The sequence below is a fragment of the Hippocampus guttulatus genome, chromosome 2 (genome assembly GCF_054856545.1).
Source record: "Hippocampus guttulatus isolate MCC_2025c chromosome 2, RoL_Hgut_1.0, whole genome shotgun sequence".
In the NCBI taxonomy this organism is placed as follows: domain Eukaryota; kingdom Metazoa; phylum Chordata; class Actinopteri; order Syngnathiformes; family Syngnathidae; genus Hippocampus; species Hippocampus guttulatus.
The window spans coordinates 21,943,447-21,969,762 of record NC_141262.1 but is presented as its reverse complement, the minus strand read 5'-3'; the positions used below and the strand labels follow the sequence as shown (position 1 = coordinate 21,969,762).

The following is a 26,316-nucleotide window of genomic DNA, read 5'->3' as shown; positions in this document are numbered from 1 at the left end:
AGAAGGACGGCGACTGCAGTCATCACACATATACTCGTATTGAGAAACAACCATGAAGAGGATCTCAAATAATTTAAATTGAATCTACCTACACACAAAAATAACACGTTAAGATGTTTATTTTGGTATGAGTACAATGATGAAATAAGACGCACTACGTGCAAAAAAAGCACTGTTGTGCCTAATTTTGTTCGTTGGCACTTGAACGACATACAAATAATGAAACAAATGTGCTCGCCGTATTCACCATCTTAGGTAGATCATTTCTACACTCTATTTTATTGTGGAATGTATACCGGATGTTGTGTCTGGTTCACCGCAGGGCAGCTTGATGCTTGTCATGTCGACGTCGCTACCGTGGAAACCACAACCGAGCAGTCTAGCGGCAGTCGATCCTCCATCAGTCCGCACGTCCATCCGCTGATTCCCCCAAAAACATGGACGCCGCTAACTGAGTGGAGGAGACGAGCAGAATTGTCGGAAGGCTTGAGAAGGAAGCATCAGCGAAAAGCCAGGCGGCCAGGTAAGTCTCTGAAACGGGAGCGCGCACACGCACACGCGCAGACGCTGAGGCCCCGCACGTACCCACACTGAGACGCGCTTCAACCGCAAAGGCCCCGACAATCCACCTCACCCCACCCATTACATCCCCTTCACACCGACCCCACGCCTTCCGTGCGCGTGACCGTCGTCGAGCGGTGTTCGTCTTAGGAATTGACATGCGTCGAGGACGTGCGTGCCTCAACCAAATCGGCACAAAGCTCGCGCCAAACAAGGCATGGGTGTGCGCGCGCACACACCATGCACTTATTTGTTTCCCATGTGTGTGCATGTCACATGTACGATTGCCTACCCCATGTGCCTTCTAGCAAGACACCAATACCCCCTGCCACCCCTCCTCCCTCCCGCGAGCTCTCTCTCATTCTCTCTCCCCCACCTCTCGGACGTTCTGGTTGCCACGGTAACCACAAGATATGCTGCTGTGTGTCAATCGTGTTGCACTCGAGGATCGTCGTTCGTGAGAAACATTGGAATTGTTTCGCATTTTTCTCGTGCACATTTGTATTCTGCAGAGATTTCTCTGGCGCTGACGTCACCAAATTGTGGCAGAAGGAGCTGGAATTTGGCACAGGCGCTCACTGGTGCCAATTTGAGGTGGAAAAGCCGAGACGAGAGCAAACAAGCTCGCTCTCGTTAGGCTTGTCACAATCACTCAAAGTCAGACGGCACTTGTGCCTGCCCGGTCGTCCCTCACTCGTGCATTCGCACCAATAAACCCACCTTGCCCCCCCACCCCCAGTTGACCTCATTGGGCCCCCCGAGCTCACTGACACTTTTCTGCCGGATGACTTGCTGCAGGCTCGCTGAGATCAACACATTCAATTGTGAGGGGCCGGGGACGGTGCTGGTGGGGGGCAGGCCACTACCGCTTTGGCTGACCTGTTTACTACATGGGAAAATCAGGAGACCAAGTGAACATGATCTCTTCTTCCTTCAGTCTCACTTGAGTCCAGTGTGGTTTTCCTAAGTAATCTTGTGAACTTGTCTGTGCGGCCACATTGACGTTACTGTGACGGGGCAAGCGACTTCTGAGACTTGTTTGCACGTGCATCTGCTGAGGCCAAGCAGACGGACTCTTAAGAGCATTAGTGTCAGTCCGTTGGGTCATACAGTTGATTCCTAACCATTGCACCACAGGGAGTGATCCAATGATACTTACCGGTAATTGGTCCAGATATGTGACTGTATCTTTTTTAATCTATCTAGCAATGTAGTGACAGGCAGAATAAAAAAATGTTCTACTGAGTGAAGGCAGATGCCACATTATTCTGTTGCCATTCATCCAGTGGTACAATTGCAATGGCCTGCATTTCACACTGACCATGATGTCCCTTTTTAGAGGAAGTTGAGACAAGAGCAGCATTATTTCTGTTTGGTGTAAAGTAGCAGATTTGGCACAAAAAAAAAACTCAGAAAAGCCTGTATGGTGATGGTGAGGAGGAAAGATCTAAATGGTGTCGATATGCGACACAATCCATCCGTCAAATGTCCCTTCCTGTTAGCGACTACAGCCAGACCTGTTGCCATGACAACCATCCATCCCCGTCATCTCATTCCTTCCCACTGATCAGGATCTGAGCCAGCGCAGTCTCCAAAATAGTATTTTACTTAAGGTCCTCCATTCTGCCCATAATATTGATTATTGATTCATCATTGTTAAAATTCCCCTTGAGGGATTTTAATGAGGGTTATAAACGTCAAGGGGCTAAGCTGTCTAGGACTTGATGCCCTGACACAGATCACCCATGGCAAACAGGTCCTTGGTGAGGGGAGGGACCAGACAAAGCACAGGTCAAAAAGAATCGTATGACGATGACAAAAATTGAATTTCTTCAATACCCACGTGGCAATGAGAGTGAGCCCTGGGGTTCTGTTATTAAACTTCTGATCTCATCACCCTCTAGTTTGCTTATCCAGTGGCACTGTCCTAGAATTTCACGCAATCTCATGCGAAATGCTTTTTTTTTTTTGCGTGCGCATTTAGCATGCCGCTGGTGAAGAGAAGCATCGAGCCGAGGCACCTGTGCCGCGGAGCGCTGCCGCACGGTGTGACCAGCGAGCTGGAATGTGTCACCAACAGCACGCTCGCCGCCATCATCAAGCAGCTGGGAGGCCTCAGTGAGTATGACGCATGGCTCCTTTTGGTCTTGTCAACAATTCTAGTCAAAAGAAAAATACAGCAACCCGTACAGATGAATTTAACTTGCCCCCTTCTGCAAATGTTTCAATTCAGTGCTCAGTGCCTTTTTTGAAACGTGCTGTGTGGCAACAAGGTGCCGAACAACCAAACTCAAAACAGGTGTTTGATCTGTGATTGGACCAATAAATGCGAATCAACATGATCCCATTTTGACATTATTGACATTATCGCAGCCAACGATCCATCAACAGGACGAGACTACAAACAGGAAGTGGACGTTTAAGCTTTGTATGGATTATTTTTGTGAAAGGATCTTACGTTGACTCTTTTCCATCAGACTCGCTGCTTTGCTTCGTAGAGTGCTGTGGAAAAAGTATTTGCCGCTTTCCTGATTTCTCTGTCTGTTTGCATATTTATCACACAGAAAGGTTTCAGTTCATCAAACTGTCAAACAGTTTGATGTGTGACAGTTATCACACAGAGACAACCCAAGGAAATGCAAAATGCAGTTTCTCAATGCCAGTTTCATTTATTTTGGCACCAAAAAAAATTAATAAATCCAAAACGACCCTCTGTGAAAAAGTAAACCCCGCCCCTTGCTAAATGACAACTGACTCATGACAGTTTTGGGAAAGCTGACTTCTATTTCACAGGTAACACCCTAGCGCCACATTTGTTGTTGAATCAAGAAATCACATCAATAAAATCCATCGAAGTGAAGTGGGCTACGAGATCTCTAGAAACAAACGCGTCCTTCCACGATCCAACGAAAATCCAATGGCAATTCCCCGCGTGCGTGTGTGCAGGTCGCCACGCTGAGGACATTTTCGGCGAGCTCTTCAATGAAGCGAACAGCTTCTACCTGAGGATGAGCAGCCTGCAGGAACGCGTCGACCAACTCGCGGTCAAAGTCACTCAGCTCGACTCCACGGTGGAAGAAGGTGCGTGTGCGTCTACGTGTGTGTGGGCCGGTGTGTGGTTGCCATTTAGGGGAGCGCCTCCATACAAGGTTCTATCACTTTAGATGAGTCCAAATTAAAAAAAAAATCTCAGTTTTTCTATTCTCGGGCTGCATAGAAATCCAGATCCTTTTGGAATCAAGACTTTGGTCAACGTCAATGCAATGATTCAAGTCAGTCTGAAATGCACTTAACTCATTCAATGCCAGCCATTTTCACTGGAGCAACCCCCTCAATCCCAGCATTTTACTGGATTTTGACTGATCTTGCATGGCCCACAGAATATTTGGTTCGAATGCTATATCAACATGGAGTCTACCAAAATAAAGTTTGGACTTCTTTCAGTAGAAAATTTTTTTTCTTTTTTCCATTCTTCAGCAATCGGCATTACAAAATGGCTATGTTTCATGGAAATGGCGATTCCTGGGCAAAAAACGGAGAAAAAGAGCTTTTTGTAAAAGCATGCATTTCAATCACATGAGGCACCACTGCCACCTACTGGTCACTTTTTTACATGATTTACAATGCAAACGGCTTATTCTCATTCACAGATTGCATCAGACCCTCCTCTCTATGACGCAAAAAAAAGACTTAGACGTACAAGTACGTCCTTGGTAGGCGGGGCCTAATTTTAAAAGACGTACAAGTACGAGTAAGTAAAGAGTTAAGTCCAAATTAATGTGGACTGTCAGATAAACCAGCTAGCACGGGTTGCCGCAGGCTTTTATGTGATCAAATTGACAGGTTGGGATTGTCAAATGACAATGTTGAAAAAAAAAAGCACTTGACATGTTTGTGATTTTTCAGATGCAACTGCAAACTTAGGAAAGGCAGTCACAGGTGGTTTTTAGGCTGCCCCAACGCATTCACTACTGGCCAGTCTTGTCGCTGACCTTATCGACAGTAACAATTTTCGGAAATAACATTTCCAACAACATTCGGATTCGTTTTGCCACCGAAATCACAATTTTCTCAACCGCGCTTGTCTACTTCCATCTTTTTGATGGTGCGTCGTCTTCTGAAGATGTGGGGGGAACCAAGGGGGGGGGGGGGATTAACCCGCCTGCAAAGCAGTTACAAAGGACGACACGTCTCTTTTCCAAGGTGGGGTTGTCGGAAAAAGGAATGCTGAAGTAAATTACGAATACCTGAAATATCAATTCGAGTATGTAGACGTGAGTGGTGGGAGCATATGTCACGTCAGTGGGTTTTAGTGTGCGTGTGCGTGTGGTGCGGGGGGGGGGGGTGTGAAGCCATCTGGCGATCCCTAATGTCGCAGCCGTGTTAAATCTCGATTTACACACACACACACACTCAAACCTTTGCAGGTTGCGCCGCTTTTTAAGCAGCACAACGCTTGGATGCGAGTGTGACGCTTTGCGGGTGTTGTCGTCCTCAGTGTCCCTGCAGGACATCAACATGAGGAAGGCCTTCAAGAGCAGTACCATCCAAGACCAGCAGGTGGTGTCCAGGACGTCGGTGCCCAACCCGGTGGTGGAGATGTACCGTCGTTGTGACAAACCTCCTCCGCTCAACATCCTCAGCCCCTACAGGTGGGCGCACATCTTGGCTGTACATCGCATATTTGTTCGTGCTGAGAGTGAGCGGTGTTTCTCTCTCTCTCACTCTCTTCACAGAGACGACAAGAAGGACGCGCTCAAGTTCTACACGGACTCGTCCTACTTCTTCAACTTGTGGAAAGAGAAGATGCTGCAGGCCACCGAGGACAAGCGCAAGGAGAAGAGGCGGCAGAAAGTGAGCGTCCGCCGGCCATCCGCCTGCCCCAACTTGCGTGCATCCGCCTTTGATTGGATGGTGTGCTCGTCCTTTTGCTTTTCTGCTGCTCTCGTTCGTGGCAGAAGTTGGTCAGGCGGTGACCAAAGCGCCAGATGGCCCTCGTGTGCGCTTGCTTCCTGAAAGGTGCCGGCGCTGTACATTTGAGTCATCTGAATTCTTATCGGACCTCAGCCAGTCCTGACCGGCTTCTGCTGGAAGCCTTTGCTCACCTTTGTCCACATTTCATTTTCTCGCGTCCCCGCCGGCATTCGCTGTTTTCGGCAATCTGCAGCGCAAGCTGGCCTTGCCCTGCCTTCCTCCTTTCGGCCCTTCTTCCTCCTCCTCCTCCGTCTTCTCAGTCTAACGCAGCAGCTTGTTGTCTCCCGTGTTTCCATAGGGCTGTCCGGCCCATCCAGACAGGTCCCACTCCAGACAGGCCCCACCCAGGAGCCCCCTGTCCATCTCTGTAAGACAACCCTGAGCCCTGACCTCTCCCTCTAATGCCCCCTCACCCCACCAACACACACGCACACACATATATATATATATACTGTATATATATATATATATATATATATATATATACACACACACAACCACGCACGTCACTGAGGATCTATGTTGCAAGCACACACACACTCATCATGCTTGTGTTTTGTGTCTTATTGATTTTCATTTTATTAAGTCTGCTTCAGTGAGTCATTTTGATCATTTTGCACGTGCATGCATGTGTGTGTGCGCGCGCGTGTGTTGTAGACCTGGCGACAGGGCCCTCTTTCACCTTTCAAAGTCCAGCACACGTAATCAACTGTCCGCGTTGTCTTTGAAGCAGGAGCAGCAGAGGCAGGTGGATGACCCGGGCCGAGAAGTGAAGAAGGTCAGTGAGGACGGGAGCTCTGTCCCGGCGACACCCTCGCACGTGTTGGAGGATGCGTCACCAGGAGGACCGCACATCATTTTCTTTCACGTCTTTGTCTCCAAGGTGCGCAAGGCTCGTAACCGGCGCCAGGAGTGGAATGTCCTGGCCTACGACAAGGAGTTCCGACCCGATGCCAGGCTCACGCCCTCCCCTTACCATGGCACGTCCCCCGAGGGCTCCTTGTCCCCTGATAGCAGGTACGCCGCCAACATGCCGCCCGAGTGAGCCTCTTTGCTCCGCTGCCCGTAACTGACGTCCCTCCCTGTCAGGTCCGCGGCCTCCGACTCGTACCCCGCCAGTCCCAGCCACCCCTCGACCCAGGCCTCCGCCACAGACCGCCACAACAGGGACCACTCGGGTGCGGCCGCCCAGACCCAGTCTCTGGATCGGGGGCTCAGGCCGGCCAACCAGCCAGCAGGAGGGGTGGGGGCGGCCGGGCGCCACGCCGCCTCCCTGGGCCGGACCCCATCGGGTCAGGCGAGCCAGGCGGCCGGCGATCTGACCGTCAACGGGCCCAGGCAACCGCCGCTCAAGGATTACCGCACCAGCCACGGGTATGTTCGCTTGCCGCTCGTCCAAGTCCGTGCCTGACGTCTGACCTCTGGAATGGCTTTGTGTCCCCACAGCGGCGGCCAGCCCTCCACGATTCCAGAGTACTACATCCCACCGGCGCCCCCGCCGCCTCCCCCGACCATCCCCTCCGCTCAGACCGCCTTCGACCACACGCCGGGCCCGCCCTGCGGCGCCACCTCGGCCGTGCTCCCCGCCTCCTCTGCCCTCTCCCGTCCCTACTCGCCCTCCCCTCCTCCGCCCCCCGTCAACTACGTGCCTTCTCCCGCCCACCCTCCTTCCGGGGCGCCACCAGCCGCTCCGCCGCCCCCTCCGCCCGGCGGCTCCATGGGTCACCAGGCGCACCCCTCGCCAACGCGCACCGCTGTGGGTCAAGCGGCGACGGATGCCGCGCCCTCCGCCAGGAAGGGCGCCGTGCTGGGCATGATCCCCATGAGCGACGCCCGCTCCGACCTGCTGGCTGCCATCCGAAGAGGTGGGTCTACTTCACAGAGGCCGGAGTCCTTTTGGCTTTTCCCTCAGAGTGCACGTCACCTCATTAAATTAGGACTTTAATTCTCTGATCAAATTGAAGAAAACAATTTTTGTTGAATTCATGTGGAGGGAATGTGGAGAAAACAAATGCTTGTAAGAGATGTTAAAAGTGTAGAAAATGTGCAATTTTGGTCTGGAAACCCATTAATTCATTCAATGCCAGCCATTTTCACTGGAGCAACCCCCTCAATCCCAGCATTTTACTGGATTTTGACTGATCTTGCAAGGCCCACAGAATATTTGGTTCTAATGCTATATAAACATGGAGCCTACCAAAATAAAGTTTGGACTCTCTTCATTCAGCAGAAAAAATAAATAGTTTCTATCTTTTTCCATTCTTCAGTAATCGGCATTACAAAATGGCTAAGTTTCATGGAAATGGCGATTCCTGGGCAAAAAAACGGAGAAAAAGAGCTTTTTGTAAAATTCAATCACGTGAGGCACCACTGCCACCTACTGGTCGCTTTTTTACATGATTTACAATGCAAACGGCTTATTCTCATTCACAGATTGCATCAGACCCTCCTCCTCTCTATGACGCAAAAAAAAGACTTAGACGTACAACTACGTCCTTGGTAGGCGGGGCCTAATTTTAAAAAGACGTACAAGTACGTCTTGTGGAATGAAGGAGTTAAGAGTCGACACACTTGACTGATTTTGGCGGTGGCGGGCCCTTTTCTTGTCTGGAGTTGGACACGTGGCGTGCTAATGGGTTTGTTCTTCCAGGTATCCAGCTGAGGAAGGTGCAGGAGCAGAGGGAGCAGGAGGCCAAGCGCGAGCCGGTCGGCAACGATGTGGCCACCATCTTGTCCCGACGCATCGCCGTGGAGTACAGCGAGTCCGACGACGACTCCGAGCTGGATGAGAACGAGTGGTCCGACTAAAAATCCGTTTTGCTTCGGTGAGGCGCCGCGCACGTTGTCGACAGGTTTTCTCCTTTAAATACCAACCGTTCAAAAGTTTGAGCTCATGTTTTGCGGGGGCAATGAAAAGCACTTAGTTTTCTTCCATGCAGATAATATTAAATAGAGTTGGCCCCAGCATACCTGTGGTTTGCCACCCGAGGAGTCACATATCAGTCGATTTATTTTTTCTTTTGCTTTTAGTTTTTCCACCTCCATTTCCCCTGCCCCAACACATTATCCCTGTTTTTTTTTAAAGAATTTGAGAAATTCAGAATGTTTTTCCCCCCAATGCATATAAATGGGTGACAATTGTACGCTGATTATCTCCAGGCTCATATCAGTGCTTTTTTTTTTTTCAAAGATCATTTCTTGTTCCCCAGACTCCAAAATGCTTCCTCTTTTCCAACAGTTTGTTTTCAGGGAAATTATGAAATTGTCCGGCTGGCCCCAAACCTTTGAACAGTTTATATTATATTATTATTATTATTATTATTATGATTGGCTGGCAACTGATTCAGGGTGTCCTCCGCCTACTGCCCGGAGATGGCTGGGATAGGCTCCAGCACCCCCCGCGACCCTAGTGAGGATCAAGCGGTTCGGGAAATGGATGGATGGATGGATATTATTATTATTATGATTGAACACACCTTATGGAAATTGGAAACGTGGGTTGCCCCTGACAACACCCATCTTCCCAACAAAACAAATATTTTGCCGTCCATCCAGCTTGGAATTGACAGCACGGTTGCAGGTGTTTGCACGTCAGCAAAAGGAACAGTAACCCCATGTGAGCACTTTTCCATTTACACTAAACTAAACTCTTCACCAAGTGTACAGCGCCTGTCACGTGAAGCCAATCACGTGTGTATCGACGCATTCTGACGTTTGTTGACGTTGCAAAGCGGCGACTTACCGACGGCAATTGGCCAATTCTATTGGCTGTCTCACCGCCATCCGTTTTGACTCCTCGTTCACTTGGGAGCCCCCTGGCGGTGGGAAAGTATTATAGTAAAACAACGTGAACATTTGTACAGTGACTTTGTTGTAAGGTATTTTGTCTTTTCTGTTGTTCGAAATAACAAGTTGAACTAAGTTCAAGCGAGCAGTTGTGTTATTGTGAATTGAAAGCGGTAAAAAGAAAAAAAAACATTTGCGTTTTTGATGCAAAGTGACCAAGATTTCAACTAAGTGACAAAAGCTCCCAAAGTCTCTTCGGGTGGCAATGAGTGATGACGGCACCGACGAAGCCATCCTTTAGACTCCGCGAGAGCGAGTTTGGACCCAACTTCAAATTGCCTAGGTAACTTTTTGGTCTCTCGTACTCAATCCAAAGCTGTGAACGTTTGCGGAACTTGTAAAGGCTTCGACACTCGACGGGGCACACGCTCGACCCAATATGAGCATTGTGGAGGCTCGGTTGTCTGCACTCTCACCACATGTGCAGCATTTCTTAGTAAACGGCGTCATCACTTAGCTCTCGCTTGACTGCTTTGTTGAAATGTGCTGCTGTGAGTCATCTGCTTTGATTGACTAGTATTATTTCGTACTTTATTTTTAGGCCAAGACTGAAAACATTGTGCTTTGTAAAACAGTGAAATCATTGACGGATTTGCTTCTTTTCAACTGCAAATGTGATAATAGGTTCCTGTTAAATAAACAGAAAACGCACAGTTCTTGAAAAGGACTCAACTTAAAGATGTGTGGAATTAAATGGACTGTTGAGTGATACTCTTTGAGCTAAATAGTTCGATGGCTGTATTGCTGAGAAAAAGTTTGACGGGCTTGTCAAGTTTTCAGCCTTGTCGCTGTACGCGTCTATTGGGTAGATGCTGCAGTCAGATTATTCTTAATCATTCAGAGAAATTTGCTGTAAGCAAGTATGCATGCAACTATAGACAATAAATACTCAACTTGATGTCTTCATTCTGTGCATTGTTTTTGCTGTTTTTCCCCCCAACTTGAAATAGTCTTAAACTGCAAAACTAGGTCAATCCAAACAAACCAATTCAATCTGCCATTAAACCATTTGCTGATCACATGAATTACACACATTTAATATTTTTCTTTCTATTAATTGACTTGCAGCTTGCGTGTTGAGTATTAAAAGCCCTCCCCAGCAACCAGTCGTTATTCATCCCTGGTGAGGGTGTTCAAGAGCGGGGGGCTCACATGCACACGTGTGTGTCTGTCAGGGACGTGTTGGGAACAAAAATAGGCCCGAGAATCGTTGTCGACAAGATGTGTGTGTGTGTGTGTGTGTGTGTGTGTGTGTGTGTGTGTGTGTGTGTGTGTGTGTGTGTGTGTGTGTGTGTGTGTGTGTGTGTGTGTGTGTGTGTGTGTGTGTGTGTGTGTGTGATGCCCAAGACCAGCCTGGAAATACACCGGCCGTTCAGAAAAATTAACATATTTTCCCCAAATCCCCCATTGTCACCCTGCCCCTTAGTGTCTATCAGGATCATGTGACATGGTTGCGAAATGAGCCCCTTAGATGGCCCTCAAGGGAGGAAGGACATTTTAATTGCCAAGCGCCCCCGAATAAATAATCTGAGCCATTATGGGAAATTAAGTGTATCTTGCGCCAGCAGGGGGGTGACCAGGTTTGGCCACGGCCGTCCAAAGGCACAGCCAGCCAGGCAAGCCCTTTCTCCCAGGAGACAAAAGGATGACAGTGGAAGCCTATCAGGAGCTTTTCCCCAGCAGTTGTATTGTTTACAACAAATTTACACCTCGTGCCTTACATATTTACTACACAATAAAACATAACTGTTGTGGAACTCAAAATATTAACTGCACTGTGATTAGTCTGTGCACACTAGATCATAAGTAACATTAAATATAACATCATAAACCAAAGTTTATCCGTCGACATTTCCCGAAGTCTTTATGATCGTTTTCTATAGGCCGGTTTACTCCAACAGTGTAATGCACAGGTGTCAAACTCAAGGCGCAGGGGCCAGATCCAGCCCATTGCATCATTTTATGTGGCCCATGAAAGCAAATTCTGTGTTTTGCTCCAATACCAAAATTGCAATTGTCTTCACTTTTAAACAACATTGAGATTTTGTAAGCGTTTCTTGTTTCCAATCAATCACCCTTTTAAAATAAACATTTGAACGGTTTGTGCTAGCCCAGGGGTGGGCAAACTTTTTGGCTCGGGGGCCGCATTGACTTTTAAAATTTGACAGAAGGGCCAGGTCAGCACAAGCTATGGTACATTAAAAAAAAAATGCATTTGTTGACAGTCCATATCAAACATCAACAGAACAAAAGCATGAACGTACTGTATTAATATACTTTTTTAAAAGACAACAGTGTTGTTGATTACCTATTTTAGCCTGTGCATTGCTGCAGATGGGTTGTGATCAGACCAGTAGAAGTAGAGCGATACAGAGGTCTGAGGTGGTCGATAAGACCCCCCCCCCCCTGTGTTCTGCAACTTCAAGTCAATGCGCCACCTGGCGGTGAAAAGACTGTCATTACAAGTCCAAATAAAATGAATGCAATCATTCACATCGAACCTTAATTGTGGACCAACCTTCGGTGGGCCGGATTAAAAAGACCAACGGGCCGGATCTGGCCCGCGGGCCGTAGTTTGCCCACCTCTGTGCTAGCCTCTGATTCCAAAAGCAGTTATTCATCAATTTTCTTTTGTGTGTAGCTGTTAAGGAATTATTCCGCTAGAAGTAGTAGTAGAACATTGTTGAGGAATTTCATCTTGCTATGAGAACTATTGACACTAGTCTCTGTCCTGAACATCTGCTGAAGTACTTAAAACAAAGAATGTAGTGTGAAGTTTAGATCCTATTTTCACTTGGTTAATTAACAGCCCCCCAAGGGTTTTCTTGCCTCCACCACCTCTTAAAAGTCCCTGAAGGCTGTCAAGTGCCCTCAAAGAGGAACCCTAATCTCAAGATCTGTGACCAGCAGCAGTGGTCTATACTTTGTCATCATATCAAGATCGAACTTTGCTTGGCCTTCTTTGTCTCTACGTTTTACGTAGTTAGGTTTAATGGTTATGGTGTTATTCCTCTCTGTTAGTTGTGTTTGTTCAGACACTTGAAAGAAACAATGTAGAATGCTGTTGAAGGTATTTCCTGCTCACTGTTTTTACAATCACCTTTAGTGCCCTCGAACCCCACCACTTTAGGGCCCCCCTCCACAGGACATGTTTAACATCAAAAGAGGAACTGTTATCTCAAGTATCTGTGTTCCTGCCATCACACCAAATGGTGGGTAGTGGTGGTCTGGTCTCACCTCACCACTCCCAACTTCCTCCAGCCACACCGGGTCAGATGACATGTTACTTTCTTTGTTTCGGGGATTTGCATGAGAGGCGTACCTCCCCGCCTCTCATTATCATATTGTCTCTATATAATCTCATGAATGTGTTTCTTTGACGCTTCCTGATGAAATCTGAGACTCACAGGAGCCCGAATCGATTCGTATTGCGTTGTGATAAACTGAAGAAAAGATGACGTGGTGTTGGGTCTTCTTCCACATTATAGAGAGATAAAAGAACCTGTGTCCAAGGAGGACCAAGAGCAATTTGACCGCTCCCATTCCTCAACAGTAGCCTATATGAGGCGATTGTACATTTCTTTGGGTTCCCGGTCATAACAGCCCTCCAAAGGAAGCCATCGCTACGATGCAGCCAGTGACTAAAAGTTTGACACCCTTCTTATATTGATATCCAGAAATTATGGCTTTTCGTTTTGTTGTGCCAGCCCAAGATTTCAAATGTCCCCATCTGGTCACTCCAATGAAAAACCTTTGGAAACGCCACTGTATAGTTACCTTGTCTTTTAGTGTGTGTGTGTGTGTGTGTGTGTGTGTGTGTGTGTGTGTGTGTGTGTGTGTGTGTGTGTGTGTGTGTGTGTGTGTGTGTGTGTGTGTGTGTGTGTGTGTGTGTGTGTGTGCGCGCGCGCGCGTGTGGTAGGGGGGGTGGAGATTAGCCGAGCTCGTCGCCGCCGCCACCGTGACGTAGTGCGTCCAAGGCGTGTCATCGCAAAACCGCCTCTGACCGCACAGGGGCGCTCTTCGCCCATGTCTGCCAGCCCGTTCTCACGTTTCACCTGCCGTGTCATGAATGAACGTGGGCGTTTTGAATTCCGTGTTCGTCGCCTCCCAGTCGTGTGATTGATGGCTTGCTCGGTGACGCCAGAAATAAGAAACACTCACCATCTTGACTTGTTTTTATTTCCCTTTTTTCCCCCCTTTTTTACCGTTTCCATTTCGGGTTTTACAGTCAGATATTTGTTTCCCTTGTTTTAGTTATGTACATTAATAAAAATAAATGTTTCTCTCAGAGGTTCTACATTCGACATACAAGTAACAATTGTGTCCCTCATGTAAAGTGCGTTTTTTTTTCATCCTGATGCTGTTTAATTGCACACACGCACTCTCTCCCCCCCCCCCCACCCCCTTTCACACGCACACACAACAACATGGATACCTAAAATATTTGTCAATGAAGGCCATACTCGGTCCAAATACTAGCTCTGACATGGTTTATTGTGTTGTTTTTTTTCTTGATTGATCCTGTATCTGGGACTTCCTGAATTGCCCGATCGGCTCAGCAACTTCTTGCCCTGGTGCCCTGAACCTCAATGTTTGGAAAGCCTTGTGTGAATGCAAAGAACTCTGGAATGGGAGTAAATCAGGATGAAATGTGGGTGACATTCAGTGCGTAAATTAAAAAAATATATATACGCTCAAGCAGAGCAAGCGATGGATGGCACCGAGGTCAATTCCCTTTTTTTTTTCTTTTGTCTGACAGACACATACAAATCAAAATAGGACATCAGTAAGGTGAAAAATATGGCCCTTTTTTCCTGACACATCATTTGTTCCACAATCAAAAAGGAAAAAAAAATTCCCAACGTGAACAGGCACAGCAGTCAACGTGTCCCCAAAGTCGTGCCCTGAACAAACATTACAAAAATAGACATTTCTGTACAGCATTGCATAAGAAAAATAACACACTTATAGTCGTTTGGATCAGAAAGCCAACTCCTTAACCCGTAGTGTGTGCGCGCGTGTTTATATTTGGTAATGGGGATACTTCATTCCAATCGGCTCCGTGAGTACACACACGCACACACAGTGAGCGGTCGCTCCATTCCTCCTCCCAGGAATGCTCAATGGAGTAGTTTCATCTTCATCGATGACAGAGATTCACGCTACGCCCAGCAAATGAGATGTTATGTGACGTGCGATGTGTTTGTGCATGTGATGAAAGTGCGAGTACGTTTTGACACTATTTTGGGGCGGGGACTTTTTTAATTTTAGGTTTTTTTTGTAGCTAATGCAACATTTCATTCGTCACTGTGGTGTCAAGCTATCCTGAACAATCATGATTAGGACAGATGGCCACGGGCAATTGTGCAAACTACAATTGGCTTTTTTAAGACTCATTCAATCTCAAAGACAGGTTTTTATGTCTGTGCACGAACTGAGAGAAGTTTTATGTGTGACCTCACACAAAACTGGACCTCACGGCTAGCTGCGTGTATCCACTCGTTTGTGTAAAGTTGAGCTCGATCACTAAAGGGACAGGAAACAAAGTGTTTGATTTCGGAAGTGAAATACAGTCATGAGTTGAAGCACTGTCATGAGTCAAATACAGTCATGAGTTTCTCCGCTGAAAGGGGACGGTGAACATTTCGAATGTAATGTGTAGCGAAGTCCATGTCTACTTACAGCCTTGGTGGGCCAAGCTAAATTTTCATTGTTACCGATTTGTTGCTTTACTGTTGTATATGTTAGTTGCTCCATGTACAGCACTTTGTATGCAGCGATGGCTGTTTGAAAGTGCTCGAGAAATACAGTTGAGTTGAGTTGAGAATTGCTGAAGGCCGGGCCAGTTTGCCTCTCGAGGATCAAAAAATATGAAAATATAGCCTTCGACTCATGTATTGAAGCCAAAAGCTCCGGATTTTCACTCACGGTGTCAACAGCGCATCAAGTCCTAAATTCGCTTTCTCCGTACTTCTAACATTTGATGTTCTGTCCCGCTTATTGTCAATCCAGTGAAAAATTCAAGTATTGCACGGTTGTCCCGCAGAGCCTGCAACCGTCTTTGTACGAAATCAAGTTTATTGTTACGAGTTGTACGCACCTCCCTCTTCTTCGTTCTCTGACTAATTATTGCAAATATTACAGAAGAGCCAAAAGAAGACACTGGAGAAGTGGTCACGAAAGATGTTCGTAAGTTAAAACGTATTCATGTTGTACTTTTGCGGTCGATTTTGGTCGAAAGGATTCTCTGTCGTCACACAAAACAACCTGCGCTGTTTTCCCTCCCCAGGCCTCAAGCTCATCCTCAAGCCCTCCTTTCCTTCCCTTTTAGGACCACATTTCAACCTGCCTGCCCACGTTCTTCTGTCTGTAAAACACGAAACACGTGTGAACGTTGGAAAAACACACATCCTCGGGGGGGGGGGGGGCTCTGTGAAAGCCGATACCAGCCCAAAGTCACGGATAATCAGTGGACTCAGTAAAGTGATCCGATCTTGAGACATGCTGAAGGAACTCTGCCAGGTGCTGACTGGCCACGCCGCTGTCCTCGGTGCTGAATGCCATGTCAGTCAACATGCTTCCCTCGCCCAGGAACCAACGCGTTGACGTCAGACGGATGCGATCTTTCGTTTCCTTTGGGTTGTCCGGTTGTTGCTTTTACAGGAAAAGGTCCAAATGTGCTTGAAAGATGGAACTTAATGGCGCTATCAGATCATTCCACACTTGAAGCCTCCACCTTATGGCCTCGTCCGCGAGACAGGCTTGCTTGAAGAATACCGTATTGGCCCGAATATAAGACGGCCCTGATTATAAGACGACCCCCTCTTTTTCAAGACTCAAGTTTGAAAAAAGACTTTTTGAACACCAAATTCATTTTTATACAGAAAATAATTACAGTACATCTGATACGAATGATTCTAACAATATATTTGAGAGAATAAGCATGTTATTTGGCCTCATTCAAATCTTAATATCTGAACATTTAAATATGTAAACTAAAGTGCAATCACATTCGTAAATGAATGGCTTGTGGTTTTTGAAATGTAAATGACATCATAACTTCTCCTCAGCTGCCGTTTAACCTGGCCGATCTTCGACCCACTTTTCTCCAGGTTGTCGCTACGTTTCTCCATTTTCTGTTATCTCTTCTATTATTTTCTTCTCTTTTCTTTCTTACCGCTATTTTTATTTTTATTCTTCATGACAGGGGTTCACTTTGGCCTGGGGAGTCAGGTTCAGCATTCGCTTCAATTATATCTGGCGCCATCTAGCGTCGTGAATGGGTATAATGTCTAGATCCCGAATATAAGATGAACCCCACTTTTCAGTCTTATTTCAATGCAAAATACACCGTCTTATATTCGGGCCAATACGGTAAAAGGACCTTCCTGCCCTGCCGCCATTCATCTAATTGCACCCCCCCCCCCCTGATCTTCAAAGACAGGGGGGCCTCGAAGAGGGTTTGACTGCAAGGTCCCACGGCGTGCCAGCTCCCGCCACGTGGTTCCAGCTCCCGCCGTGCCCCCCCCCCCCCCCCTCCTCCTCCAACCACCGGGTCCTACCTGCCCAGGCTACACGTCACTGGAGGCCCGTGGTCTGAGCGAGAGGTTGGACGGGACGCAGCCGCAGCAGGCCATCCACAGCGACTTTTGGATGTCCGGGTTTCGAAAGGCGTAAATGACGGGGTTGATGACGGAGCAGCAGGTGGCGGGCAGCGCCGCGGCATAGGTGTACACGGCCGGGTAGCTGGAATCGGCCACGATGGAGTACATGGCAAACGGCAGCCAGCACGCGCCAAAGGCACACAAGATGGCCGACAGCGTGGAGACGCCCTTGGTGGTGGAGATGGCCACGAACTGATGCTGCACGGCGATCTGCTGCGCGTGGCGGAAGGCGATCTTGCAGATCTGCAGGTAGAGCTGCGTCATGAGGCCGAAGACCAGCAAGAAGGCCACGGCGAGTGCCACGGCGTTGCTTTTGGTGACCGGCCTGCAGATGCTGCACGCCGACTCGTCTCTGAGGCAGTTCCAGCCCAGTGCCGGCAGCAGGCCCATCGTCACGCACGACAGCCAGATGAAGAGCACCATCACGTAGGTGAAGGTCAACGTCCGCTCGGTGTGGTAAGTCAGCGCGTTGTACAGCGACAGGTAGCGGTCCACCGTGATGGCCAGGATGTTGAGGATGGACGCCGAGAAGGCCGAGAGCAGCAGTCCCGCCGACAGGAGGCCGACCAGCTCCGGCGAGCCGTCGGCCAGGTAGGTGAAGACGAAGTTGAGGATGAGACCCAGGCCGGCCAGGAGATCGGCCGCCGCCAGCGAGCCGATCAGGATGAACGTGGGCGCTCTCAGCGTGGGCGTGTAGAAAAGCACGGCGATGACCAGCGCGTTCTCGCAGGAGATGAGCGTCCCCGCCACGCACAGCACCACGTCCCACGAGCTCACCTCCGGGACGGCCGGCCGCAGCTCGGGGCCGATCCGCACCGCCGGCTCAGAAGAAGAGTTGAAGGGCTCCTCCACGAGACCCCACGACCACGATGAGGAGGACGTGGATGAGTCCGCCGGGTCCAGGGGGGAGGAAGAGTTGAGGTTGCTCATGGCCGCCGCCGCCACCAGCGACAGGGTCATGGCTGGAGGGAAAAGCAGAAAGGAAGGATGGAAGCTTGTATAGCGGACGCCAAAAACACGTCAGGCTCGGCACGTGGAGGAAAAAGCCCAAAAACGACGCGAGGGATGCAGAGGGAAGGCTGACGACAGGACTGTGCCATCCCCATCCTCTCATTCAGTCGGTCGTGCATTCACTCATTCACGAAAAAAAGCAGTGCACGCAAATCATTCGTCATGCAGTGGAACACACGCGGCGAATCAACATACCAACAAAGGCATCCGTCGGACGGCTTCTATTCCTCATCCTGAGGAATAAGTCCCGGGCATTATCAACAATTGATATTTTTAGAGCGCCTCTAAAATTGGTGCATGACGTTCTGGGGCAGGCACGATTCTCGAGCTGCGCATATGGGCAATTTATAGAACCGCTTCTACAGCATCGTTGTCTGATGATGATGATGATGATGATGATGATGATGCAGTCTGGGAATTTAAAAAAAAAACAACAAAAAACAATCCTGCTAATTTTAGCTCAGCGAGCAGCAAACTATCCCGAGCTCCATTCACAAAAAGAAAAGGCATTGAAAAAAAAAAAAACGGCTCCCAGCTCATCCCCCCCACCCCTCCCTCAAACCGCTCCTCCCCCTCCGTGTGATTCTGGGAAGGTCAACACGGCCGACAAAGACCACCCCTTTCCCATCCACACCCCCCCCCCCCACCCCGTCGGCTGCGTGGTGCACATCACTGCGGTAAAAAAAAAAAAAAAAGAACCCCCCCCAAAATTAAAAAGTAAAATATTCTTCCAGACTTGCCACCCCCCACCAGAGCGTTGGGCTTCATGCCGCGGCAACAACAAGCGTGATATTGATAACGAAAGAAAAAAAAATCACCTGTCATTCAGCTGCAGCGGTGCGTGAGCGGGAGTACGAGTGGATGGGGGGGGGGGGCGCACGTCACAGTTGAAGGGGGGGGCGGAGAAAATGACCTGCTCACTGTTTGGTTGTCGTTCCCTGCAGGGACGCAGCCTTGTTGTCCCCCCCCCCCTCCTCTTCTTCCTCCTCCTCCTCTTTTATTTCTTCTTCTTCTGCTCCCTCTTTCTCTAAGCAGTTCGCATCACGCGCCCGCATGGGCGCTTGGTTGGCATGGTTAGTTGGCTGCCGTCTTCACGTCGCATACGCGTCCTCCCTCCTCCACACGCGTGACGTCACCGAAGTCTCCTCCTGAGCCGCCGGCGTCATCTTGAATCATACCAGGTGCGATGAAAAACAGCCAGAGAGAGAAAGAGAGGGAGTTTGCGTGCGCGCTCCTTGGGACTCATTTGTCCCGACTGGTGTGGTTGGGGCACGGTCTTGATGATGATGATGATGACGATGATGGTGGGACTATTCAGGGTATGCACCACATGCGCTGCGATGTAACAGGACATCGCAGAGGTTACTGGGAAATTCCTGATCCTAGAAATGTAGCCGTGATAAACCATTGCATCATCGGGACGATGATGACCTTTCCGAAAGGTCGCCCGCACGGGGGTTTTTGCAGCGCTCTGCACGTAGCCCAACTTCAATGCCATCAATTGCTTGATGTTGCCCAAGTCAAATGCTGGAACATTTTCAGTCGCCAAGTCAGTCAAGTGCACGATTTGTTTAAGAAAAAAAAAGGAGTTTTGAATTCATTTGTGTTGGACTGAAAGAATGCCACCATGGGTTGTGATTAACACAAAACAAAAGCACTTCATATTGTTCTTTTAGCCATTTTGGAAACATAATCTTTGTCTTTCTTTCTTTACTTTTAAGTGTTTTGTTAAATGTTGTGATTGTACATTCTTAGAGTAAATTTGCAACGCTTTGTTTTCTCAGCTTTTTGGTTGTCTTTGTCAATGCGTTTCAGCGTTGCGTCTGCTCGTGCGAAGCGACCTTGTGTTGCCTTGTGCTGAAAAGATGCCTTGGCATCACATTGTGGAGTTTGTGGTCATTGTTTCATTTGCATTTGCCGACACTTTTCGTGAGTGAGAATCTGTTCTCAACTGAGCTTTTTAAAGAAACTGCTCTTGGGAGATTTGGTGAAAAACATTTGAATGATACCAACTGTGACGGCTGATGACTTACGCATGACGCTGATTGCCATTTGCATCGACCATCCATTTTCGAATCCGCTTATCCTGACCAGGATCACGCGCTTACTGGAGCCTATTCCAGCCGTCTTCGGGCAGTAGGAGGAGGACACCCTGAACCGGTTGCCAGCCAATCGCAGGGCACACATAGGCGAACAACCATTTGTGCTCGCAATCACACTTTAGGACAATTTTGAGTGTTCAATTAGCCTGCCATGCATGTTTTTGGACTGTGGGATGAAACCGGAGTACCCCGAGAAAAGCCACGCAGGGTTGGGAAGAACATGCAAACTCCACACAGGGAGGCCAGAGCCAGAATCGAACCCTGAACCTCTACAATGTGAGGCTAACGTGCTAACCCTCTTCCACCGTGCCGCCCATTTGCATCAATGTTTTAGGAAAATCAGAAAGATATCATTTGCATAAGAAAGTCTCAGTGGGACACATCAACTACGCTGCACAGTGCAAAATGTTAAGTGACGAAAAATCCCCACGGCGGACAAAGGCAGAGGGTTTCCCTTGAACCCGTGACCGCTGGGCTTCCCTGCACATTTGCCTTGCACTTGCCATGCAGGCAGTCACGTGACAAAGGGGCTCCGTTTGGCAGTTTTACGACCACCTACTGGTCCCACTATGGCGTTTCCCATGCATATACTGTTCATGCGTGCTCCTCATGCATGTTCATCAGCTCCACTAGTTGCCGTACGTACAATTGTAGCAGCTGCGCGCAGCTGCCAGACTGCTGGGGTTTGTTTTTTTTCAAATGTTTTGAGTTCCTTATTCTTTTTTTTTTTTTTTTTCCAGTTGCACTTCACCCCCCAAAAAGCCAGATAATGACACCGGGACGCTCGCTTTGTCTGTCAAAGTTGTAACCCGGCAAAGAGAAAGTGCTGCGTCACTGCTCTGATTTTCTGACACTTGCAGCAATGACTCATCCCTCGCTCCCCGAGCATCATTTAGTGCCACAAACACCAAAGCTCTCTCGGGGCCCCGCCGGATCGCGGTCCAGACGTGCGATGGGCTCGTTCGCAGGAACGCGGCGACCGCGGCGAGTCGTATTTGGGATTGATGAAAGGTCTTTAAAAAGGGCAAGAGGAAGGCGCTGTCGTGGATGCTCAAAAGGAAGACTGCTGGCCGCCTCAAAAGTCAACTTTGATCAGGCTGTCATCAGCGCCCGTCCGTACTTCTCTCCTGAAACTGAAAGTCCTCAGGATCAGTGCTGCAGTCTTGTCACGAAAGCGCATCACACTCTCACTGGTCCCACTCGATTTTGTCCACGTTTTAATTTGGACTGTCACCCGTCATGTTGCCGAATGCCACTAGGGGGCACTATGATTGACTGCGATGCATCTAACCGTTGTCCTTTTTTTTATCCCCTTTGACCTTTTTTATTAATTTGTCTGCGTGACACGGGATTTTGGAGGGCTTTTTTTCCCCTCATGTCCGTATTGCGGACGTTTGAGGGTTCTAAGTCATGAGTCCAAACAAAAGCGCGTACGCGCTTCCCATGACCTGCTGTCATTTTATGGTGAGACAAGCAAGAGCAAATGTGAATGCGTGTGTCTTATATTGAGACGCGGCTGATGGAATTCCCTACCAAGAGCTCTTCCGACGTTTTGTCAGCAGTGAGTTAAGTGTGCAATTTGTATGTCTTGCGTCTTATCCCTTTGTTGACAAAATGAGGTCACCTGGTGTTACTTTCTTGACTACAAGAGGCAACAAAAAGGACGAGACAACAGGAAAGGAGCGCATTCCACAATGTACAGTAAGTCAAATGCGGAGAGCAAGTAGAGACGGTAGCTTTGGAGCCGCGACCGTGGACTCGTTTCGTGTGTGCCTTGGTGGCTGCTTTCCATGTCACATGACTAGACCAGCAGTTGTTGCCATGGAGGCAACTCAAGGCCTCCGTTTGGGACAAGACTCGATATATTGCAGTAAGACGATGCAGACAGAAGCTTGGATTCCATCTTCTTCCATTTCAGGAAGTGACCAAGCGAGATGCTGTCCCGTGTCGAGATCCGCTGTCCTATTGCGCATGCAAGTGGACAACCAGTTGATAGTTTGCCCAGTCCTTTCCGGTCCATCGTTTGGGAATCCTCCGGAAGACTTTTTGTGTTTAAATTGCTTCGAAACACAACGGCTGTTGTTCGTAAAAACCTCGCTCTCACCTTTTTTGTTCCTTCAATCTCGTGTTGTCACGGTAACCGATACAATGCTGACCAGTCCGGCACACAGCAGCCTCTTTGACCCCCCCCCCCCCCCTCTGCCTTGCACGTGTGCCGCTGTTGCGTTATTATTTTGGACTTGTCCTCGCGGATTCCATCAAGTGCTGACGTGCAGCCTGGCTGGCACTTGTGGATCAACTTAAGCGCTGCAAGCAGATGACTCAAAAATGCAGCTCATCCGGCCGCCTCACAGCGGTATTTATAGCTTGAATAGATGACACGAGAGTGGGCGTCTTCCTTCCCCCTCCTAGCTTTCAGCATTTCCACGGATTCACTCTGACACGATCGACACACCGGCCGTTGCGAAATAAATGCATATCTACCGAGCAGGCTGTCCTCTGCCTCACGAGCGTTCACGGCAATTATCCCGTCCCTCTGATCAAAAGGGAAAACATGTGACTCCTTTTAATAATTGATCCGTCACTTTCGCTGTGTTGGTGCCCTTTTCAAACTTCTCCACGCTGAGCGGAGTGACGTAAAGCACCACTAGGTGGCAGCACACGGGGGCCACATCACCAATGAGTTCTGTTGCTACACCCCTTCATCTTCTCATCTTTCACCGAAATGCCAATTAGCTAATTGATGAGCCCTTGTTGCCTGTGGCCTATGAACGACCTTTCAAAATGTACGTGCAAAGGTCACTCCTCCGACTTCAACTGATGCTTAGCTCCTTATTTACATCATACGCGCTTGCTAGCTATTAGCGTGTTGGTATGTAGCGTGCTTTTAAAATATCCCCTCCAAAGGAAATGTCGAAATCTCTTTGGGGTTGGTTTTGTTTCCCTGTGAGTTGATCGTTATTGCTGTGTTTTTACTTGTGTCCTCTAGGTGGCGTGCCTGCCAGAAGAAAGGAGCAGCTAGGCAGGTTGTGATCAGCCTCCAACGGCAGGACGTCAGGTAAAAGTTTCCGAGTAGACTGTCATTTGCTCGCTTCTGATTTTGATTCTGATCTTGTTCGGTACTTTTTCATTTGCTTGTAGTCCTTGTTCCTTCATCATAATCATGTGAAGCCAAATAGTTTTTTTTTTTGTGGTGATTCTTCGCGAGCACCTTAGTTTTCTGACGCAAATAAATTACATTTTGGTCGACCCGGTGGCAAAGGTCAGAGCAAGCAAGGCTTTTTGACCTAGCCTAAATGCGACATCACAAGCACGGAACTACATTTTGGCCAGTGACTACTTGTCATGATTTAAATAAGCAGAATGATCAATGACAAATTTGACATCACCAGTAATGCTCCTTAGAGGACACACTTTGGTTGAACACTTCCCTATAGTCAAATTATTGTCAATTTTTTCACGGTGCACCATTTAATAAAATAAAATAAAATAATTCTGCTGATCCACAATCCAAAATAAATGTCTAATTTTCATTTATTTATGTAATATTACATTTCTCGTATGCAATCTGTTTCTGTGACCACTGTGAGTTTTTCCTTCATTAAAATAGGGGTACTGATAATCTTGTCCACGTGTGCATTACACTGGGCAACACATTTCGATGATTTTTTTTTTTTAATCAGAGATACAATAAATTTTTTCAACAATAATAATATAATAAGAAAATACAACACGTAAAAGAGTAAAATATTTGGTATTATTTATGAATGAAGGGTTATGTACAGTACAATGCCGTTATTGTGATAGAGGTGCTATTAGGAGATGTATACAGTCGGGTGAGCCCCAACTGAAGGCCCACGTACCAAACGCATGGTCCAAGGAGCTCAGCACCCCTAAACCTCTGATCCAAAAATTACCCCTGATGGAGTCCGAATAACCATGACAGTTCATTGTATTCGTTAGCAGTGTATACATCTGCAAAGGACTACGGTTGTTATTCTCGCTAGCTCTGCACCAAAAGGAGGAAACCTTGGAATGCTGTGAAAATCATCACCTCCTCCCGCTGCTTACGTCATCTTTTTGTTGTTAAGGGCAACCACGGGATGGAGTAGAATGGAGGAACGCTGTCACCTGAGCACAGTATGTGTATGTATGCGTGCGTGTGCATATGTGTGTGTCCTCGCGCGGGTATCACACGAGTGAGTTGTATCTTGCAATTTCACGAGTTGACTGTATGCCGAATGGAGGCGAATATAACAGCCACATAATTAGCTATCACACATGTTGCAAATGCTGATGTTCAAAAGTCTATCTTGAAGGAATGTGTGTGACAAATTTAGTCTTCGCGTGCAGCCAGAAAAGCGAGTGAAGATGCACGGCGGAGCCTAGTAAGTGCTGTGCTGCTTTGACACACAAGAGTGCTGAGCTCCATTGACCAAATGCGTTGAAGAAGCGTGGCACTCTGGCCGTAGACCAGGGGTGTCCAACTCATTCTTTTGGCGTGAGCGACCTTGTTGTTACAGTTTCCCTCAATGTTTCATGGTCTCGTAGAATTTTTACATGCACACAACAAATTGACGGATCAGAAGCGTGATAGTTTGTTGAAATTACCGTAAAATGGTTCGCAAAAAAAAAAAAATTTTTTTTTTTGCAAAATCCCGACGTCATTGATGACATTTTCACATTTCGGTACAGATTTTGGCAAGGATCATGGAAGCTGATGCGATTGTTTGTTTGCGGGCCACATAAAATGATGTGGTGGGCCGGATATGGCCCCCAGGCCTTGAGTTTGACACCATACCATAGAGGTATTTCTTATAACCACTAGAGGGAGCCTCGGCGCGTTGAGGACGTGCAGAGCGAGCCGCCAACTTGAACCGAGAGTCCCCGGACATCTTTTGTATTATGTTGTTGCGGTAACTCGTGTCGATTTTGGGACCAGTTTTGACACGGATCGGCTTGTTGCTAACATCAGACATGTAGTTATGATATCATACTTGTGAATAATGTCATAATTGGGGTCTTTCGTAGAATATTAAATCTTAACCAATGGTCTAATGCCGTTTTAATTTCATACAAGAGCGATCAGCAATAAAGCAACAAGAACGAATTTGACATTATATGAAATATTGTTTTGTTTTTCTTGTCATCACGGATGTGAAATTGAGCAGGGGTGTCAAACTCGGGAGATGTCAAGTGGGCCGGACCATTAAAATTATACCATACTATGCTATAAATAACCAAAATATGTCTTTCCTTTGTTTTGGTCTGAAGAAGCAGAAGAACATAAGGAAAATGTTGAAATTTAATGAACATATCTTTTCCAAAACATGTCATGAAACACCTTAGATTTCCTGAGACAAATGTGCAATTTGCTTTTATCATTCACATATATGCATTGCAACTGATCCCACTGATTGTACAAAGGTACAAAACTTTAACAAGTCGTTGGTATTGAAAAATATAGTCATGCACTTTAAGATTAAACAAGATTTATAAAGAAAGGAATTTTTAAAGCATTTACACATGTGCATTTGAAATCAAATTTGAATTCCTGCCTGCACCTTACAAACTCAGGAGAGTGCTATTAAATGTGTAAAGAATAAAGTATTCACATGTCCTTGATAGCGTCTGCTTTGTCGGGTCTGTCTCAGTGACAGACTTGTGACTGCTGTTGTCTTCTACTGTACTCTGATCAAAGCAAGGTGCCCCCAAGTGGATAATCCACAAATTGCACCGTATTAAAAATATTCATTCTGTGTCTTTTATGCATGTTTTCACTTTTAAATGGTCCTGCGGGCCTGATCGAACCTCCTTGGGGGCCGGTTCCGGCCCGCGTGCCATATGTTTGCCACCCCTGGATTAGAGCAATAAAGCTTTGGAAACACACCTTTCAGTGAAGGTCAACACTGAAATACATGCGGATCTTCCACGGCGGGTTCATATTTTCATCTCTCAACTCCGAAAAGAACTCAGTGCCTCAGCAGCCATGAACCTCACCTCACCGCATGCACGTCACCGCGAGCGTTCATAATAATTGCTCACCGCACAATCCTTCCCGTTCATTTGCATCTGATCGCTGGGCTGCGCGGGTGCGCGTGCGCTCTCAACAGTTTAACCTCGGAACCGCAACAACCGAGGCTTTCTGATCTGTCTCT

The 26,316-nt window shown here is 47.6% G+C and overlaps 2 protein-coding genes across 5 annotated transcripts; one reads left to right on the top strand and one right to left on the bottom strand.

The window, feature by feature from the left end:
* The first annotated feature begins 372 nt into the window (after window positions 1-372).
* LOC147208914 (actin-binding protein WASF3) lies at window positions 373-10,279 on the top strand. Of its 4 annotated transcripts, none has more exons than XM_086101898.1 (11): window positions 373-523; window positions 2,546-2,679; window positions 3,508-3,642; window positions 5,060-5,213; window positions 5,298-5,415; window positions 5,834-5,902; window positions 6,269-6,313; window positions 6,419-6,552; window positions 6,625-6,909; window positions 6,982-7,400; window positions 8,186-10,279. In XM_086101898.1, exons 2-11 carry the CDS (start codon window positions 2,547-2,549, stop codon window positions 8,341-8,343), a joined length of 1,650 nt encoding a protein of 549 aa, XP_085958024.1. In that variant the 5' UTR covers window positions 373-523; window position 2,546; the 3' UTR covers window positions 8,344-10,279. The 4 variants fall into 4 exon arrangements, with proteins under 4 accessions (XP_085958024.1, XP_085958013.1, XP_085958043.1 ...); XM_086101887.1 differs by having other exon boundaries at window positions 6,266-6,313; XM_086101917.1 differs by lacking the exon at window positions 5,834-5,902.
* A 6,659-nt stretch (window positions 10,280-16,938) lies between these two features.
* Window positions 16,939-18,569, bottom strand: gpr185b (G protein-coupled receptor 185 b). The gene is made up of 2 exons (XM_086101875.1): window positions 18,252-18,569; window positions 16,939-18,007 (listed from the first exon to the last, which is right to left on the bottom strand). Exons 1-2 carry the CDS (start codon window positions 18,286-18,288, stop codon window positions 16,953-16,955), a joined length of 1,092 nt encoding a protein of 363 aa, XP_085958001.1. The 5' UTR covers window positions 18,289-18,569; the 3' UTR covers window positions 16,939-16,952.
* Between the last annotated feature and the right edge of the window lie 7,747 nt (window positions 18,570-26,316).